At 46.4% G+C, this 19,358-nt stretch overlaps 3 protein-coding genes across 5 annotated transcripts; 1 reads left to right on the forward strand and 2 right to left on the reverse strand.

The window, feature by feature from the left end:
- Positions 1-129: 129 nt before the first annotated feature.
- On the reverse strand, positions 130-8,372 carry lcp2a (lymphocyte cytosolic protein 2a). Of its 2 annotated transcripts, none has more exons than XM_046410746.1 (22): positions 8,140-8,372; positions 7,738-8,044; positions 6,952-7,014; positions 6,634-6,680; positions 6,333-6,395; positions 5,832-5,854; positions 5,630-5,670; positions 5,227-5,419; positions 4,933-5,015; positions 4,796-4,862; positions 4,550-4,627; positions 4,342-4,367; positions 4,169-4,188; positions 3,867-3,977; positions 3,719-3,737; positions 3,616-3,631; positions 3,439-3,526; positions 3,239-3,291; positions 2,411-2,493; positions 2,085-2,159; positions 815-964; positions 130-644 (listed from the first exon to the last, which is right to left on the reverse strand). In XM_046410746.1, exons 2-22 carry the CDS (start codon positions 7,813-7,815, stop codon positions 495-497), a joined length of 1,527 nt encoding a protein of 508 aa, XP_046266702.1. In that variant the 5' UTR covers positions 7,816-8,044; positions 8,140-8,372; the 3' UTR covers positions 130-494. The 2 variants fall into 2 exon arrangements, with proteins under 2 accessions (XP_046266702.1, XP_046266703.1); XM_046410747.1 differs by having other exon boundaries at positions 7,738-8,060.
- Positions 8,373-9,871: 1,499 nt separating this feature from the next.
- On the reverse strand, positions 9,872-13,920 carry zmat2 (zinc finger, matrin-type 2). Of its 2 annotated transcripts, none has more exons than XM_046410751.1 (7): positions 13,733-13,920; positions 12,948-13,037; positions 12,193-12,292; positions 11,638-11,761; positions 11,476-11,549; positions 11,236-11,381; positions 9,872-10,639 (listed from the first exon to the last, which is right to left on the reverse strand). In XM_046410751.1, exons 2-7 carry the CDS (start codon positions 13,011-13,013, stop codon positions 10,496-10,498), a joined length of 654 nt encoding a protein of 217 aa, XP_046266707.1. In that variant the 5' UTR covers positions 13,014-13,037; positions 13,733-13,920; the 3' UTR covers positions 9,872-10,495. The 2 variants fall into 2 exon arrangements, with proteins under 2 accessions (XP_046266707.1, XP_046266706.1); XM_046410750.1 differs by having other exon boundaries at positions 12,948-13,040.
- Positions 13,496-18,631, forward strand: slbp2 (stem-loop binding protein 2). Its single transcript, XM_046410749.1, has 9 exons — positions 13,496-13,654; positions 15,012-15,164; positions 15,249-15,329; positions 15,474-15,554; positions 16,284-16,427; positions 16,829-16,993; positions 17,324-17,486; positions 17,581-17,710; positions 17,877-18,631. The coding sequence occupies exons 1-9, from the start codon at positions 13,602-13,604 to the stop codon at positions 17,939-17,941; spliced, it is 1,035 nt and encodes a 344-aa protein (XP_046266705.1). The 5' UTR covers positions 13,496-13,601; the 3' UTR covers positions 17,942-18,631.
- The last annotated feature ends 727 nt before the right edge of the window (positions 18,632-19,358 follow it).

The raw sequence follows: 19,358 nt of genomic DNA on the forward strand, positions 1-19,358 counted from the left end.
TGCTCGGTTCAGGGCCACGCGATATATTTTATCTCTGTGATTTGATTGGCTCTCCTGTCACGCAGCAGCGACCTTCAGACTGACGGAGTGAGACGACATGTTGGTATTAAAACAGTGACACACTGTGACTCGGAGCCGACGTTTCCCTTTTAATGACTCAATGAACATCGTAAATACACTCGTGAAACGTGGGTTTTATTTAGCTCAGCTGAACACAGAACCACGAACATGTGCTGAGTTTGAATGTGGAATAAACTTTAACTAAACACTACAGAAATAAAGAGTTTCATTTCATCAAGTACTGGAAGTCCGAAGTCAAAGTTAAAAACGTTTTGGTTTTGGTTCTGGAAACCGTCAGAGTCAAAGAGAAGCAAATGAAGCAACATGTGCAAAAAATCTTCCAGTTAACGGCAAAATGGTTACCACAGCGGCTGTTTACACGCTTCATTCTGCCTGACGGGTTCCCCTCGGGTTCAGGTCCCATCCGGTCTGATTCAGGTCCAGTTCTGTCCCATCATGTAGTATCCGACCGGGTCGGAGAGGCGACACTGGTTCTGCTGGCCGGAGCTGCGGTTTTTGGCATCAATGAGGAGCAGAGGAGACTGGGAGTAATGGCCAATGATGTCAGCAACTGACGGGAAAGACTACACACACACACACACACACACACACACACACAGTTCAGTGAGTGTGTATCAGGTAGATCAACCTGCAGACTCACAGCAGCAGTGATGGTCTGTGGCCAGCAGGTGGAGCTCTCAGTGGGAGGAGCTTCTCTGAAGGTTCTGGTTAGCAACACATGTGTCATGTTTACCTCCTGGGCTTTGAGTCCAGTTCCCAGCTGGAACTGCTGGTTCTGCTGCCTGATCTGGATGTTGAAGACTTTGTCCTGGTAGAAGACCATCAGGGTGAAGGGCTGGTTGGCCAGTTGCCGGGTGCTGTCCCTCACCAGGTACACCCCATCCTCAAAACACACACACACACACACACACACACAGACTGATGTAAAACTCTTGGTCACTGGGAAAACTTCAGTAATGGTGGAAAGTAAAAGTTCTTCCAGTACTGCACGCTCCATTTGATGCTACTTTGTAATTCTACTTCAGTGCTTTTGCAGGTGATTACTGTACTTTTACCAGACAACATTTAACACCAATAGTTAAGATTTACATTTTTCTTATAGAAAACATGAGGCTTCAGATTCAGGAAGTCTGACACTGTGGGCCCCCTCAGACCCCCAACTTTCCTCTTATTTTTTGTCTTATTTCTATTGAGAGATTCAAACATGAAGTTCCCAGATGAATTAGCCCCATGTTAAGTCTGTTTTTGTTTCCATCTAGTCAGTCTGCATTCAAAATGAGGAGAATTAGCTGTTAGCTGCTCCTGTTAGCTGCTCCTGTTAGCTCCTCCTGTTAGCTCCTGTTAGCTCCTCCTGTTAGCTGCTCCTGTTAGCAGCTCCTGTTAGTAGCTCTTATTAGCTGCTCCTGTTAGCTCCTCCTGTTAGCTGCTCCTGTTCGCTCCTCCTGTTAGCAGCTCCTGTTAGCTCCTCCTGTTAGCTACTCCTGTTAGCAGCTCCTTTTAGTAGTTCTTATTAGCTGCTCCTGTTAGCTTCTCCTGTTAGTTGCTCCTGTTAGCAGCTCCTGTTAGTAGCTCTTATTAGCTGCTCCTGTTAGCTCCTCCTGTTAGCTGCTCCTGTTAGCTCCTCCTGTTAGCTGCTCCTGTTAGCTGCTCCTGTTAGCTCCTCCTGTTAGCTTCTCCTGTTAGCTGCTCCTGTTAGATGGTCCTGTTAGCAGCTCCTGTTAGCTGCTCCTGTTAGCCCCTCCTGTTAGCTGCTCCTGTTAGCAGCTCCTGTTAGTAGCTCTTATTAACTGCTCCTGGTAGCAGCTCTCCTGCACCTCCTGTCCAGCTCAGAGTATTTTTACATTGTGCACTTTTGACTTTTATTTATGTTAAGGATCTGAATATTACTTAAAACTGGTGTTTGCTCAAAACATTTAGCAAAATGAAATATATTCAAATTACTGCATGAGAACAAACTAAAATTCACTGTACTGTAGTTTTATTTCACAGTTTTATTCTGTTACCTTTTGGACTTGTTTCAGACATCCTTCAGCCTGACCTCGGGTCACTTTACCCACATACCAGCGAGGGTCCATCTCCTACACACACAGAGAGACAACAGCACCACCTGCTGTTCAGACTGAAGAACATCCACAGAAACACTGAACTGTTTATTACAATAAGAATTCTGTGATTAACTGGTAGCCAGTAAAGGCATCGAGAGGTGTGATCTCTTGTCTTTTGTAATACTGGTCCCGATGAAAGTCCTGATGAAGGTTCAGATTAGAGTCCAGTTCAGGTTTGGATTTGGGGTCGGGACAAACATGTGTGTAGGTGTGTGTGTTGTTACCTGTGTGTGTGTTGTTGTGGATGGAGGAGGACGAAATGACGGTCTGTCTGATCCCATGAAGCTGCTTCTTTGTTCCGCCATGGCTACACACACACACACACACACACACACAGTCAGTTATTCCCGCAGCTCTGGAGGCGACAGAGCGCCATCTAATGTTTCAGTTGCTCAGCTGTCTCAGTCTTTGTCCTGAGTCTGTAACACAAAGTATTTTTTACCTTTTGCCTACCTACTGTACTCAGTTGAAGTACTTCAGTACATGTATTTACTGTGAACTTGCTGCATTGTCACATTAAACTGCACTTCATGTTACTCTGAACAGAAACTCTCAGTCCTGCTGTGTTGTAAGCTTTTAGCTCGATTAGCTGTTAGCTTCCTTAGCCAAATACACTGCAGGGCGCTGCTGCTAACAGCTAACAGCTAATTAGTTCTGCAGACACATTTGCCATCCTGGTTTAACTAGTGCAACATATTTCTGAGGTCCTGTAAGTGAGCCGTTTGTGACTGAGGGAACAGTTGGACGGTGGGGACATTTCACTGTCTTCATGTCTTTCATGGACCTCGTGTTGAGCAGGCAGCCAGTCACAGCATGACAAGGCGGTTCAGGCTGTTGTTTGTCTGTCATTAATGTCACGTGGTTTATGACATCAAACCGACACTGAAAAAAAACGTTCAGGCAAAACAAACCACGCAGAGCTGAAGTGTAGTTTGTGATGTGCAACTCCATAAACAATACAGTGAAACAGGATTAGCACTACAGGAGGGGGTGAGGAACAAACACCTGAACAAAAATGTCAAACTGCTCCTTTAATGCGTCTGTTTTCTTACCAGACTGCAGTCTGTGAGGCAGAGATCCTGCAGAGGGAATGTTGGGAGGCAGACTGCTCAAAAACAAACAAGAGAAACAAAGATTATTAGTTTCAAAGATTATTAGCTTTAATTTGCTCCTACAGTTGGACCTTGTGGTGCTGATGGGGTGCAACAGGCATGTGAACGGTTGTTATTTACTGTTTATTGAATTTTCGCACCTGTCGCCATGACGTGAGGGGGGCTCGAGAAGTCCAGGCCGGGGAGGAAGACTTTTATTGTGGAAGGGGAAGGTGTTGTGTTTAGGAGCTGGGGGAGAACAATTTAAAGGATCACTCAGCGAAAACAGAGCGAAACAAAGCGATGAAATGAGGAAAGGAGCGTAAAGAGAATCTCACCTTCATCGTGTGTTTGCTGATGAAAGAGAAGAGAAAAAAACATCAAAGTTCATTTCCAACAAATTCTCCACCACAATAAAATTCTGTCAGAGCAGCAGCTTACCTCCCTCCTCCCATCAAACCTGCAACCAAAGCACAGAAACACATCAGATAGACTTTAACCATCTGTGAGAGTGTGTGTGTGTGTGTGTGTGTGTGTGTGTGTGTGTGTGTGTGTGTGTGAGAGAGAGTGTGAGTGTGTGTGTGCTGACCTGCCGGGTGGAGGTCTGGCTGAGGAGTTGGTCCTGCTGATGGAGCTGGAGGATGCAGAGGGAACAGGAGGTTTGGACCAGGTGGGAGGATCAGGGACGTCCGGCTGAGACCTGCACGCACGCACGCACACACACACACACACACACACACACACACACAAAAATTAAAGGACAAGTTCAAATTTTACTACCTGAATATAACAGTCTGAACAAAAGTCTCAGAGGTGCGGATGGAGCATTGCTGATGTAAAGACAGCGTTCTCTATGTGTGTGTGTGTGTGTGTGTGTGAGTGTTCACTTACTTCCAGGGATGTGTGCCCGACTGTAAGAAAAACGGAGAGAAAATTAAATATAATTTAAAACAAAACATTGCGGTGGTGTGAGGGTGGAGCTCCTCAGGGTCGTGTTCTCGGTCCCTTTGTGTTTTTAATTTTAATTTAATTTGACTTTAGTTTATTCCAGAAGACAAACTCACCTTGTCCACTGTGTTACGGTGAGATCCTGTGAAGAAAGGCAAACGTCATCGTGATAAAAACAACAGTTATGATAAACTGATGCTGATCTTTCTCCAGGTTATTTTAGAAATATGAAAAGAAACAAATCAGTATTTTAAAAATGATCAGCTGTAAAAGGTTAAAAGGTTTTTGTGAAGTTGCAGTCGTCCTTCATGGGTTTAGGTTTACCTCGGATAGGAGACCGGCTGGATCCTGATCCTTTGCCCGGTTTGTTATCACGAAAAATCCGCGGAGGCTCCGGAGGAACTGAACAAAACAAAAGACAAACTAAGATCATTTGTCATCAGCATTCATACTGAATGAAGTACGAACAGGTCAGAAATATGAACTCAACCAATCAACCAAACCAGGTTTTTGTCTGTTTGGAGGGTGGAGGTGATTTTCAGTCACAGGGAGTGGCGGTGGGTCACTCACGTTTTCCTGATGGTCTGGCAGCAGTGTGGGGGGAGTGGTCTCTTCTGGAGGAGCGGGACTCTCCAGGCTACAAGTGAAGTTAGAAGTTTACTTCGCTGGCGACCAGCTGAGCAGAGTTTACAGAGAGACAAACTCACCATGGGTGGAGACGGCGCAGACAGGGTGGGAACTGGTGGGCGGGGACACACAGCAGGGGGCGGGCCTCTCGATGGTGTGTTATCTACACACACACACACACACACACACACTCAGTGTCTCAGTCTGATCTAACTGATCACTCACTGATTCCATCATCCACACAGCAAGGGGCGCTGTGGGCAGTTTATTCACAACAGTTTAGCTCATCTTGGCTAACGGCTAACCATAAGCTAACAACTGTCCACATGCTAGAATAGTCTATAACGACTAGCAGGACACCCCCTGGTGGTTACCTATGTAATCTCCGTCCCCGATGGGCAGCGTGGGGCACAGCTTGTGGCCCAGGTCCTCTGGAGGCTCGGAAGGAGGAGGTTCATAATCGTTGGCCCCGTCAGGGTCATCATTTGGGGACTCATAATCTCCTCCGCTGCCCTGATCGTCACCGCTGTACGGACTCTCATAGTCATCATCAAAGTCTTCGTCATCCTGACAGAAACAAAAAGACAGTGAGAGAACGCGACATCAGCCGGATGGCGCCGCCTCAGCTCCCACCATGAAGAACTTCAACACAGCTGAAAGTCCTGCCTTCAAAGCCTCACTGAAATACACAAGTATTAGCATCAAAATGTACTCAAAATACTCAAAGTAAAGGTAGTGATTGTGCAGTAAAATGTGAGAGAGAGCAGATGAACGTACAAACTCGTCTTCACCCCAACCCTGAACGTCAGCAGTCGTGTCTGCACACAGAGAAGCAGCGCGTTAGCAGCTCATCGTGTTCTACAGATAAGAAGCCTTCATGCATCATCAACGGGAAAACTGAGATGGATTTTCAAATGAATAAACCGGCAGCAGTTCAGTGGATCGGCTGCACGAGGAGGACTCAATGAAGACGTCCTACCTGGTTCGTGATATTTGGGGGTCCTGTGATGAACAGAAAGACAAACAGACAGAAAGAACGTGATGAGTATTTCCCATCGACCCTCACAGCTCGTGGTGTCAAAGTACTGTTCAAATCCTCAACTGAAGTACAAGTATGTGAGTATTCGTTGTACTCTGGGACATTTGCGGACCTTCTGGACAAGCAGTTGGGAGAGTTTGTGTAAACCCATCCAGACGTCCAACACAACATCAGACTGAGAACTGACGAGCGAAGAAACACACCAACATTCACCCTCTCGGATGTTGTACATGTACTGTAAATACATAAATGTACTGCTTTTCCTTGTCAAATACGAGACTGTTGTCCTTTTTGTTTCTTTCTCCAACTCGACTTAAACACTTAAAATGCTGTTTGTTGTTCACTCGCTGAACTCAGTCAAGTCCAACTAAAGGAACTGCAGAGGAAACTCGGCGTGAGCGACGCTGAGGCTGCAGGCGTGGAAACACAACTGAAACGTACTTCCTGAACAGGCCGCATTTCTCCTCCTTCTTGCTGATTTCAGTGCTGATTTTGGAGATCAACCTGAGGAGACACACAACACCTGAGCATTTCACACCTTCACAACGTCTGCTCTGAGCTCTCGACTGTTCAGCCGTGACGCGATTCATGACTTTGTTTGTTTGTTGTTTGTTGGGCCTGCAGATAAACACCGTGACATGAGGATTCAACTAAACAAAGAAACAAACAAAACTTTGGCCCCCAGAGAGCAATGCTGAGTCAAAGTGGCCCCTGATCTACAGAAGTGTTGGTCAGTACTCACGGAGCGTGAAATGTGGGGAACTTCTGGAGGTCGTTATCACTCAGATTCTGTAAGAAACAACATCAGAGGCGAACAAAGTGAAGTGACTGACTTCCTGTCGCGAGTGTCCGTCTGCCTGCTGTGCTCACGTTATAAAACCGTTAATATTTTAGATAAAACCTCATAAATGATAGAGAGATAGACAAATATTCTTTATTGAACCCAGGCTGGGAAATTACAGGGTAATGACTTCAATCATAATTTCTTTAAATGTTTAAACACACATGGTGGCAACCATGTGTCTTACTGTTCAGGATTTCCACGACTGTGTGAACTCACCACAAATCTGGAGCCGCTGATGGAGTTTTTCAGTACGACTTTATCACAGCCGGACAGATTCATCTGCACACACACACACACACACACACACACACACACACACACACGTGTTAAAGAGGTGGCAGCGGGAGGTGAACTCCGCCTCAGCTCGAACCTCCTTCAGACTGCATCCAGTAAAGGTTTTATCACCTGTTTGTCTGCCTTCACTTTCCTTCTCTTCCTGCTCGTTTCATTTCAGGCAGCAAACTGTTGTCAGACACCAAACATCTTGTAGTTTGGGTAACGTTTGCTTAAAGTTTAGGTAACGTCTGGGTAACGTTTGTGTAAGACGGGTTAAGGTTGGTTGGAGTTTGCTCAGCGTTCATGTTCGCCACACTTCTTTGTGTTGCGCTGTGTTTTTTTCCCTTTCACAGCTGGCTGCTGAACAGAAACCCTCCGAATGCAGCACGACAAAATTCACACGAGCTTTTTCTCAACACACACTCGTTTTTTTGTCTCACGCTCCTGCTACTTCACATCTTCTAAACGGAACAAAGGTTTGATTTCAAACGTTTCACTTGTGCTGACTGATTTCTGTTGTTGCTCACAGCTAACGAGCTGCAGCTTCCTCCATTTTGGGCTCTCCGGCTCTCCGTCCAGGTCAGCTCGCTTCTGATTTGTGTTGAAAGTCACCGAAGACTCCATTAGAACGAGCTGACTCAAAGCTGCTGTGACGGAGACTAACTGAAGGACGGAGACAGGAAGGAAGAAAGACAGGAAGACAGACAGCATGTATGGAGGTCTCACCCTCTTCAGGTAGTTTGCCAGCTGCTGGGGGCTCCACCCCATCACCTCACACCTGGACGGCACCCTGTCAGAGCTCATCCTGCGTCCTCCTCACTTTTCAGAGACACCGCGTCCGTCCAGCAAACCAAAGACGTGTGCTCTAGTGAAAAGGGACCAGCATCTGAGTGGAGGACGAAAACCAGGAGCAAGTTTCACTTTCCCCCTGACGGCCTCGCTTTTATTTTCCTGGTCCTGACGTCCTCTTCGGCTGGACGCCACCGTCTCCGTTCGACTCTGACAGACAGGCCTCGTCCCTCGCCAGTCCTTCCTGTGAAAATGTCAAACTGCACTAATAAAGACTCACAGAAAATAAAATAACTGCGAAATGTCTTCAGAAAGTTTTACTTCCTCAAATCGACTTACTCTCCGTCTCTCTGGAAGTCTTTACGATCAAAGACAGAAGACAGCAAAGTGCAGGCAAACGGAGCCGCCGAGGAACCAAAATGGCTTCCCTCCCTCCCTCTCTCTCGCTCTCTCTCTATTTCTTCACCTCTCTTTCTTCCATTGTCGCTCAGAGGAAGTGACTGTGCAGACGAGGTGGGGGGTGAAGGCAGCATCCTCCTCCTCCCCCCATCTGACCACAGAGCGGAACCCGAGCTGCAGCTGCACCCACTCGCTGCAGCGAGAACGCGGCGCCGCACTGTTAAAAACTACACACAGACAGACTCTGGATCAGTTTGACAGCTCGGGCTGATCACACAAGCATTTGGCACTGATCCCAGATCAGTTTAATGGATCTATTAGGAGATTAACGGAGCAACCTGTAAAATGTGGCCACAATTCTAACTTTCTTAAGCTTTCTAACTTAACACTTATTTTGTCTTTAACCTTCACGACTTCCTCTGTGTCAGCTCCTCGATTGCTGCCTCTCAGATGTTTTAGCCCATCTTTTTTGAGAGCGTCAGTGTGAAGCCGTCATCTCCTTCCTCCTCTGCTGTCATGTCACATGACCAGCTGCTTGTGAAACTGATAACAGACACGTTCGTCACAAACACACACTCACAGGTGGACTTCAGAGGTCACACCTCGTCCCGGTGACTCACAGACACCCAGTCTGCCGGCAGAGGTGCATTCTGGGAGCGCAATGTCAAAAATAACCCCCCCTGCAGAAGTGGTGGTCAGAGCTGACGGTAACAGCGCCACTGCAGCGTGAAAATGCAAAAACGTGGCTTTAACTTCACACTGCATCTAAAATAATCTCAATCGATTCTAAAAGTGATCTAAGCTCAGTTGACATGCAGAGGCCCATGAAGAAGAGTGTGGATGAGACGCAGCACAGGACCAGAGTCCCAGACGTTGGCCTGCAGGGTCCCCACACTTTGACCCAAGTTTTTCGGTTCGGCTGCCTCTCGCTGTTATTGAAGTGCAGCAATGAGAACGCAGCACACAGACCTGCTTTCACTTTCCCGGCTTTATGTCTGACATTCAAACATTTCTGGGTTTAATCTTTAATGTTTGTCCAGTAACTAAAGTTGCCAGATCAGAAAATAGAAGTACTCCAGTACCTCACATAAATGATAACCGGATTTACTGAGACCATTTGTGTGCTTTCATATGAACTGTATGAATGAGGAAACGAAACGTCGAGTCAGACAGATGCAAACTTTTTGGGTTTGATGAAGCCAATCTGCGGGCGAGGAGGCTGCAGTTTCCACGGTTACCGAGTCCAAGCAAAACCCGCCGAACACCGAGCCGAAAGCCGAACGTGCACAGACGCTGTGGAAACGTTCGCGTTGGCCTCAGAGACGCCGAGCAGCTCGACGATCTGCGGGTCATCAGAGGAAAGAAAACTGACTTCCTCTTCTTCTTCCTGCGATCAAACCATCAGGCTGCTGCGGCAACAAAATGACTTCCTGAGAGATTTTCAAGTGAATATTTTTGAGTTTTACTCAGACAACACGAGACGTCAGTTTGAACTCGGGGATTTTCTGAATGGAATTTTTCAGTTTTCTGACACTGAGCTCATAAAGTTGTGACAGGATGATGTGTTGACTGTGCTGGTAAACGTTTGTCACGCTGTTGTCACTTTCCAGCAGACCTTTTTTCAGTGATGTGTTCACTGACACAACCAGCAGTAAAACAGGGAAGGACCAACTAAAAAGAAAAAAAGTGTGTTTATTACAATAAATTCACCAACGAACTGCATCCCAAAATGACAGACAGTAAAATCAAACTCCTGCAGCTGTTTGAGCTTCACGTCAAACTTAAACATTTAACCAACTTCGATTCAATCTGTTGACGTTTCAGTTCTGGTTTTTTAGTTTTGCCACTGATGTCCAATGAGACACTCAAATCTTTGATATCATGAATCAGTTTTATATGAACAAACAACTGCAGCTTTGCTATTTTAATTTGTTAAATATGTTTTTGTATGAAGGAGAAACTGAAAAACGTTTCATCTGTAGGAACTTGAACAACTTGTCACCACTTGAAAGGAAACAGTTTTTTGGTCTCAGTTTTGTCTTCCTGTTCTGAACTTTCACTTAAAGGTCGGAACTGACAGAGTGATGGATGACACTACCAAAATAAGAGCCTGGCTGTAGATAAAAAGAAAGAAATTTTCACAGTCTGAACCAGGCAGCAGCAGGACTCCTCCTTCCTGTATTTCAAGCCTCATTCTGGTCCCAAACTCCAGCTGACTGAGGGGGGCGGAGTTAAAGCCAGTTTCCTGTCGTGGTGGCGCATGGCGGTGCTCACAGCGGAGTCAAGCTGTGGACAATCAGTGACTCTTCTTGGACGAGCCAAAGCCCGAGAAACCCATCACAGCAGCCATCTCATCGTCCTCCTCGAAGTCCACGTCCTCCTCCGCCCGGCGCTTCCGCTCCTTCTGCTTCTCCTTCTTGTAGGCCTTGGCCTTCTCCTCCTGACAAACACAACAGCAACACCGTTAGAGCTTCATGCTTCCTGTTCTGCCTCTCTAAAGTCAGGATGTCCCCACCTTTGTCTCACTCTTTGTGTCTCTGCACCACCCAGACAACAACATGACTTCCCGGAGAAGCTGGTTGGTTGTTTGTTTGTTTGTTGAACCGCTGCTGTCATCACGCTTCACTGTGGTTGGTTCAACTGTCTCAGAGTAATGAGACCGGTGATGTGATTGGCTGAGAGCTTACGTATCAGCCACCACATCCTCTGGGCCACACTCACACTGACCACTTCACAGCTGCACGAGTAAATCAGGATACTGACATTGCATGCATTTCAAATGAATCAGCAGAAAGGCCGACATTTCTGTCCTACAGCTCTCTGCGTTACGACAATAATTCTTCAATCTCAAGTCTTTTTCAGGTAAGAAAGTACGCGTTAAGATGTGGTCAAGTGATGTCTGGTGTACTGGCTGTTTATAAATTCACTCGCTAATCGCCCATTCGGACCATTCAGCTGCTCTGCCGCGTCCATCATGAAAACGCTGTTTTGCATTAACACTTCCTGTCCAGCAGGCGGCGGGTCCACCCTCCTCACCTCCTCCCGCAGCTCCTTCATGCGCTCCTCAAAGTCGTACTCCTTCTGCTTCTCCTCCATCTTCTTCTTGTTCACCTCGAAACGCTTCTTCACCTGATCCAGAGACGAGCGCTCGACTCGCATCGACATGCCCAGGTTCCTCTGGTCTGCTCACACACACACACACACACACACACACAGAGTTACATACACACACAGTGCATCGGTTTATCACCAGTCACTGCGTGGATGTGAACTCACGTTTCTTTCCGTTGATGTGATCCAGGAAGTTGATGGAGTCTTTCACCACACAGTCACAGACGTTACAGTAGTAACTGAAAGAGAAGAAGAAGAAGACAGCCGATCAAAGTGAGGCGACAGTCTTCTTCTGGCTCTGATGTCGGTATCAGAAAGTGGTCATACCCGCCCATCTCAGCCTGAGGAGTGGTCTTTGTGATGACGATGGTCTTCCCCAGCTTGGACTCCAGGTCCACCTTGTAGTCTCTGTGACGCAGGAGGTCTCGCTTGACGGGTGGGGCCGTTTTTCCTGAGAGATGAGATCTGTCGGTCAGTGGGAAAACTACTCACCATAATAAATTATTGTAATGATCATTAAACACTTCAGTGATTCCTCAGAAGTGACAACTCAGGCTGAAGAGACAGCCTGAGTAAAACACTTTGGGATTATTTTCCTTTTCTGACAAAGTAAATCTGAAACCAACAAAAAAAAATGGCAAACAACACAAAATAAAGGAGGCCAAACAATGACATCCAGTGTTTTCTTTATGTACAAGAGAGAAAAAAGGAGGACAAAGGATGAAGTACACAAAGAAAAGAAAAAGGTGGAGTTTAGTCAACCTTTAAAAATTAAACATATTTTTAATTCTTTCTAATTGATTATTCCGTGTCAGTTTGCTAAAACAGAAGTGAAGAAGTGGAAAATAATTTGTTTACTACTATGCTATGTAATCTTCTCACCATCTCTCCTCTCTCTGTCTCTCTCCTCAGCCAGTCGTTTCTGAGCGAGGTGTTCATACTCGTCCTTGTCCCACTTCCTGCGGAAGTCATTCTTACTGGACTACAAGACAAGAAGAGTCATACAGAAAGCCTCAGTTATACATTTACCTTCATGTCACAGACAACATACGTTAAATGACGGAGTAAATGATTTTTAAATGATTTCAGCCTGATGTAAAATCTTTTAACTTGTATCTTTTAACTGCTGCACTATGTTTGGTGGTGCTTGTTACATGTTGTTTCTATGGTATGGACTAATTTTACTTAAACCGAAGTGAAGGTTTATTTTGTTGCGTTTCTGATATTGACGTCTTTATTCTGAAGGTATCTGGTCGGAAGTCATATTGTTGCGGCTGCTAGCGGAACACAAGCTAACATTTAGCAGCGATATTGCGCTGAATCGATGCAGCGTAGAGATATGAAGGAACACATGGATGAATGTATTATGATGCTGTATAATGGCACCAAGAACACAAGAAAGTATCGAACTAAAACCGGACAGTTTTGCTTTGATTCTTCTTGAGCTAAGTTACCCATCATTAGCTGCTAGCTGACGCGCCGGCGATTGAAACGGTTTTTAAACACGATTAACAGATTTATCCTCCGCTGTTAGCAGCTCTGGTGAACAAACACGTCAGGGCTAAAATGAAAATCACGCGACAAAAAGGCAGTTTCATAATTTTAGCACAGAAAACGAGCTCAGATTAAGAACTTACTCCACTTCCAGACGCCATCTTATTTACTTTGTGACAGAATACGGCTGTCGTAAAGTCAGAGTCCATCCTGTGTGAGGTGAATACTGCCACCTGCTGGAGCGGAGCAGAACGACAATGACCGAATTTCTCTGCTTATCAAGACATCAAGTCATGAAGATGATGCGTTTTTATGAGTGACTAAAAAACACAACAAATAGCCAAATCTGGCAGAAAAAACAAACACCATTTGAGAAACTTTCAAACACACCAGCAACAAAAAGCAAAGCAAATTCTGATGGGCATTCCCAAACAGAACAGGTAAAACCTAAATGAATTAATCATCAAATTGAAAATAATGGCTGAAACAATTATTAATGAATATGCCAACATGCTGTTTGATTGTTCATCCAATCATAATTGTTGATATTTGTAATCGTAATAATTAATCGTTTGATAGCATTTGTCAGAAAGGACTAGCATGTTAAATTGTTTTTTTTTTTTTCGTAGGACGGCGAGGTCACGTCATGAATAGTTGACTTCGTCATCAAAGATATCCCGAGATGTGCGGCGCCAGCTGGCCCCGCCCCCCTCAGGTGCGGCTCATTAAAAAGCTGTGAAAGGGCAATAATGGCGCCAGTTCGTCTGAAGCGAAGGCGCCAAACTTAAACTGCAAAAATGTCAACCAGCGGAGTGGAAACGGCCGTCCAGAGCCCGCTGCTCTCCTCCAGGTAACAACAAGCAGGAAGACATGTAACTTTCAGGTTCACACAGTCTTAATTCTTCCAGGGAGTGGAAACACGGCTCACCTGTCCCGAAAAATACCTGCACAACGCGCACACCTCTACGTAAAATCAAGACATTTCCACTGTGGATAGCTTTCAAAATGGTTTTCCACTCTGTTTCAGTTTGCTGTTAAAACCCAGAGGAAAGAGTTTAAAAAGTTTGTGTTGGCGTCCTATTTCAGGTGCCAGCGTGTGGTCCAACTAATTAACCTTTGCAAGCAGCAAGCGGTGCGGTGTCGCCTCTCAGGCTCCACCAGTGAGAGGCCGCACGTGGGAGCCTGTTAGGAACACCTGCAGTCACTACTCAGGGCTGTAAAACACCCAAACGGACTGCTCGGTTTATCGGTAAAAACTAAATGAAATCATGTATGTCGAGTAGTTTTTCATTTTTCTCCAAACACAGTAATCATCCATCATGGGGTATCAGGCCTCATTACTTACATCAGACTATTAATTTGAAAGTCATTTGGCCTGTTGTGTTATATTGTCTGCTGTTTTCGCAGGCTAACTTCTAACATGAGCAAAGACATTTCTGTAAAATACTCAGTCCGAATCTAAAGTCGGTTTCTGGACCCATTTGTGTCCACGGCTGACGTTTTACTTTGGAGATGTTTTCTGTGTTTAAGCACAAATCTGAAGACATTCTGAGTGAGTCAAAACGTCCACATTAGTCTCGGTGTTTTCAGTCTCTGCTTCGACAGAGCATCACGTTCAGTTCTGAAACCACACAGTTTACCCAACACTTCCGGTAGCTGCTTTTCACAGTAAAACGTGGCTCTTAATATGAAGGGACAACAGGAAATGTTTTAGCTTGGCGTTTTTAGTAAAGATTTTGTGATCCATATTAACTATGTATCTTAATCTTCTTGAGAATATAAACTTCGTTAAAGTGATCAGTTGGAGCCAACGTTTGACAAGTTGGAAGTTTGTTTCCTGTTAAATGTATGACTCAGATTCACCTTAACTCCCACAATGTTCCTGTATAATATACTTTACATCTCTAAAACAGGACACATCACTTTAAGCAGATATTTTACATTTATAACTTACAGACTAAAATTATCAAAGAGTTTTTATGAGCAGAAAACAGCCTGAAAGTAAAGGCTGCATTTGAACCCTCAAATTTAATTTCATGTACTTGTACTCCACTACATGTCAGAGGTAAATTTTGTACTTTGTACTCGTCTACATTTGTCCCAACACATCAGACAGAATAGTGGACCACAGATGGGGAACGTTTGTCCCGTGGGTTTGACGCGTGTTGTCTCTCTTCGTGATGCGACGTTGGCGTTTGTGTCCTCAGCCTCTGTTTCAGCCCGTGGTCGTGTGTTTGTGCGAAGGGCTGGTCGGCGGCCGCTTGGAACGGCCTCCCCGACCCCCTGCGGGCCTCCGGATGCTCCGCCCCCGAGCCGTGGCTCCTCCCTGGCTGCAGCTCTGTGTACGACAGCCTGGTCAGGTGAGACGCACACCTGCTGGAGTGGCATCTTAAGGCCTGAACATCTGACACTGTTTGACTCTGGACTCCTCTTTGACTTCGCAGTAACGTGTCTCCGATCCCGTCTCCGCCGGCCGCCAGCAGCCTGCGAGGACGAGACAAAGCTGCCGGCAACAAACCTCGCAGGTCCAACTATGGCCTCTGAAACTGCAGCAGCTGTTAGCTGACAGGACGTCTTCCAGAACGTCTGACTTTATACTGTGTGGCAGCTTCTCAGACAGTTGGACAGTAGAGACTGAGTCTGTCTGTCTGTGTGTCTGTCCTCTACAGGCCGTCCATCCTGGAGCGTTGCATCCTCAAAGTGTCCAGCAGCAGCGTTGCTGTGGGGACGGACGATCTGGACAGTCGGAGGTCGGTCTGCTCAGCTGAGACGAGCGCATGCAAGCGCGCACACACACACACACACACACGTTTGAGTGTTTTAGTAAAGACTGAACAAACCATCCTGTTGAGTCAATGGGAATAAATAATGTGATTTATAACTGAAATGTTAATTTGCTGTACTTGAACAAACCCATCAGGTTTGCGTGTTGACTCAACATGACAGACTTTTTGTAATGACATTTTATTTGTAATGTAGTCAACATTTTAGGTCTAATTTTTTTCTTTTGAGTGCACTCAAATTCATTTGACTAATTACCCATAAAATGTCCGACTGAGTAAGAATCTGAAGGATCGATAGAACGGAGACTCGGCTGTAAGTCAGCTGGGATGGAAGAAGTCTGCTCTTGGTGTCAGCTGAACTGATCTGGTGTCAGTGTTTTGTTTTCAGTACGTAGACGAGCCCCTGCAGACCAGAGGACAGTGGGTACACGTGAGACCTGATCCCTGATCAGCTGCTCTGACGTTAATGTCCTCACACGCGTTGTGCTGCTCTGCAGTTTGTTTTCCTCGGCTGTGCTGTGCGTAAAGACGAATGACACGTCGGCTTCGAAAAAGCCAAAACATCCAGATGGTGCTGTTTTTGTTGCTATGGATACCATAGGTTACTCCAGGTGTTGATGATCGCTACACACAGCAAAATCAAACGCACGGTAAGACTTCTCCGTTTTAAAGTGTCCGAGTCCTCTGTCCCCGCAGGCCTCCCCTCGGCCGAGGCTACCCCCGGCTCCTGGACCCAGCCAACACCGAGACCAACGCTGCGGTTCTGAAACGCCGGCAGAAACAGATCCAGTATGGCAAGAACACCAGTGGCTACCAGAACTACGTGCTGCAGGTCCCCAGGTGGGCACATGCTGATGAGTTTGGAAACACGTGTTGACAGCATCCAGTGTGACGTCCACTTCCTGAGGACATCTCTCATGTCCATGCAGCATAAGAGTCCGTAAATCCTCTTTTTAAGTTTTTTTTTTTTGTTTGTTTGTTTTTTTTTTGTAGTATTGTAGTGATGTTTTGTGTGTACATCAGGGACTGCAGTGCTAACAGGAGCTGCTAACACGCTGAACAGAGTCTGACTGTAAGCTAACAGGTGTAAGCTAACAGGTGTGTGCAGAGGACATCAGGTCCTGCCTTGTTGACTCATATGTTGGTGTTAGCATCTGTCAGGTTGGCTAACAGTTGAGTCCATGACTGAATGAGTGCAGCGGTTGATTCTGCTCCTCAAACTGATCTCTCCTCCCCCTCAGACACCTGAGAGATCCTAAGCTCCACCCGTCCACTCCCAATAAGTACAGGAAGTACAGCCGGCGCTCCTGGGACATGCAGGTGCGTCTGTGGAGGCGAGCGCTGCACCTGTGGGACCCTCCGACCAACGGCCAGCCGGATGACACTCCGGACCCAGTGGAGCAACTGTGGGTGGCTGTGATGAGACAGGACTGCAGCTGCATTGATCCGTTTATTAGTTATCAAGATTAATTCATCTGCTTTGCGTCAGATTGACCGACAGACGGCAGCAAATGCGTCTGAACTCTTCTGAGTGCCACTGCTGAGCTGAATGTGTTTGTCAGAATGACTCAGCGCGCCACCAAATATTTGAATAAATCTGATTTCATGACAGGATTACCCAGTGAAACCTGAGCGAAACTTCAATGTCTCTTCCATGTCTTAAATCTGTGACCGACTCCTTTCAGGCCCCCTGCTGGTCAAATGAGCTCACTTGTGAATGTGGCTCCTGTTTGCAGGCAGACTCAGCTGGCCAAGATGACCTCTGACCTGTGTGAGGATGGAGGAGACGAGCAGAGAGAGAAGGAGGCTCCGGCAGCCTCCAAAGCCTCCTCTGTGTCTCCCGTGTCGGCCGTGACGTCCCTGGAGCTGCCCGGAGCCTGGAACAGTCCGCTTTCACCAGTAAGGCCTCCAGTGGGCTGCTCCCAGATCAGTTCTGTGTTACTGCGACGTGTTCGCACGGCTGCCGTCACTTTGTCTGTGCTGCTCCCGTCAGGACGCTGAGGGAAGCCACGGGACGCTTCGCCCTCCACCCGGCCTGAGCTGCTCCTTCAGGACTCAGCTGAGCGCCGACGACGGCACGAGCGACTGGCTCCGCCTCCTGCTGGAGGCAGATGACGCCCGAGGTGAGGTCACGGGTCAGGAGTTGCCATGACAACACAGGGAACACGGTAGCTTGTAAAGTAGCTGCACTGATCACAGCTGATCGGTGAAAACACGACTGCAGGAGTTCAGCTGAGGGGAAAAGTCGATATTCGTGGTGTTGATGATGTCGTCTGTTCTTTCTCGTAGATTTCGGCTCTGATGACCAGCAGGTTCCCGTCTTTTCTGACCACCTCCTGTGGAATCCGTACTGATCGGCGCTGAATCTCCACAGACCTGAAACAAACGAGGCTCAGTGGACTGTTGCCATCACCTGGACCTCGCGTGATCTGATCCCGTGTGGGTGTGTGTGTGTGTGTGTGTGTGTTTTCCAGTATGTTTGTCTTTTTAAGGTAGTTGCTGAGAGCCGGGCTGTGATTGGTCCCTGGTTCCATCCACCCCTCCAGGATGTGTTCTGCGAGCTGGGCGGAGGGCTGCGTCCTCGAGTCCGACAGCTGGACACTTTGACCCGAGCATGGAACTGTAGTTTGCACCTTATGTGTTTACGTTAACCTGCATGGCGCACTTCTCACCTGCATCATGTTTCAGTTTGATGCTGCTGCTGCACTGAAGGAAAACCTGGTTTTTGTACTTGAAGTCACTGATGTTTGCCTGTTGATCCCGTTCGGTGTCACTTTCTGGCCTCTGGGCTGTGGTGGTCTCTGCTCCACCATCACCTTCATGCTCTGCTGTCTGTCCTGCACCACCTCCCCTCTGCACCTCCATGTTTTTTCTAAAAAACGAGCACCTTGACTGATGGAGGAGAAAAGGCTGTTGCTTTGTGTTTGTTACTTTTCTTTTACTTTTTTGTGTTTTCTCTATTTGTCATTTTGTGCTGCTTAATAATTGAGAGCAAAGCTGAAACATGTGATTAATAAAGATGTAAATAAAGTGTTCTGAATTCACTGACTGAGCCCTTCCTTCCATAACATTGTATGAAATATTGAATGTGTCTGGCACAGTGACGGGTCTCCAAAGACTCCTGCTAAAACAAAGTCGGCCTGAGGTGTTGATGCGTGACTCTTCTTTGTTGGTTGAAGTGTGTAAAGCAGAACTGCATGTTCCATCACAAGGCAGCGAAGGCCCTCAGCTCCTCATCACTTCAGTCCCTAACTCATCCTAACCGTCCTGTAGAGGGTTTCGGAAAGTCTTTGTGTCTTAACCCACCAGACCCCAGCGTGTTAATAACTCCGCCTCTTCCTGTTCGTGCTGCTCACGTTTCTTTACTTGGGACTTCTGAGATGTTGATGCTGATGTGTATTGTTGTTTGTCTTGTCTACTCCAAGTTTAAAGGAATTTGTATTCATTTACTGCAGTGAATAACCAAACTGTTTATCGCCGTCAACAGTCAGGTGATCTCACATTAATTTCCTGTATATGAAAATGTTCTGTCAGTCAGCTGACTGATGGCTTCAGCTAACTATTGGGTAGTTTATTTCATCACAATGATATTTTAGCTGCTTTGTATGTTCTGAATGTCGAAACCTTAAAAAGTAAGTAAAGCTTTCAAAGTGCCGCGAAGTACAGTATTTCCCTCCGAGATGTGGTCGAGTAGAAGCACAAACAAAAGAATGAAAAAATATTCAAGTGCGAGCACCTCAGATTCGTACTGAAGTACATTAACTGAGTAAA

Source organism: Scatophagus argus, chromosome 14, assembly GCF_020382885.2.
Source record: "Scatophagus argus isolate fScaArg1 chromosome 14, fScaArg1.pri, whole genome shotgun sequence".
Lineage (NCBI taxonomy): Eukaryota > Metazoa > Chordata > Actinopteri > Scatophagidae > Scatophagus > Scatophagus argus.

Bases quoted from the DNA above. Each gene is read 5' to 3' on its own strand.
- lcp2a (XM_046410746.1), bottom strand. From the start codon at position 7,815: ATGAGCTCTGACAGGGTGCCGTCCAGGTGTGAGGTGATGGGGTGGAGC. The intron at 5,420-5,629 runs GTACGTTCATCT...TGTTTCTGTCAG, and splicing joins GTTGGGGTGAAGACGAGTTT to GATGACGAAGACTTTGATGA. The intron at 4,628-4,795 runs GTGAGTGACCCA...TGTTTTGTTCAG, and splicing joins TGCCAGACCATCAGGAAAAC to TTCCTCCGGAGCCTCCGCGG.
- zmat2 (XM_046410751.1), bottom strand. From the start codon at position 13,013: ATGGACTCTGACTTTACGACAGCCGTATTCTGTCACAAAGTAAATAAG. The intron at 12,293-12,947 runs GTAAGTTCTTAA...CTTGTCTTGTAG, and splicing joins AGATGGCGTCTGGAAGTGGA to TCCAGTAAGAATGACTTCCG. The intron at 10,640-11,235 runs GTGAGGAGGGTG...TGTGTTTGTCAG, and splicing joins TGAAGGAGCTGCGGGAGGAG to GAGGAGAAGGCCAAGGCCTA.
- slbp2 (XM_046410749.1), top strand. From the start codon at position 13,602: ATGTCAACCAGCGGAGTGGAAACGGCCGTCCAGAGCCCGCTGCTCTCC. The intron at 13,655-15,011 runs GTAACAACAAGC...TTGTGTCCTCAG, and splicing joins AGCCCGCTGCTCTCCTCCAG to CCTCTGTTTCAGCCCGTGGT. The intron at 15,165-15,248 runs GTGAGACGCACA...TTGACTTCGCAG, and splicing joins GTGTACGACAGCCTGGTCAG to TAACGTGTCTCCGATCCCGT.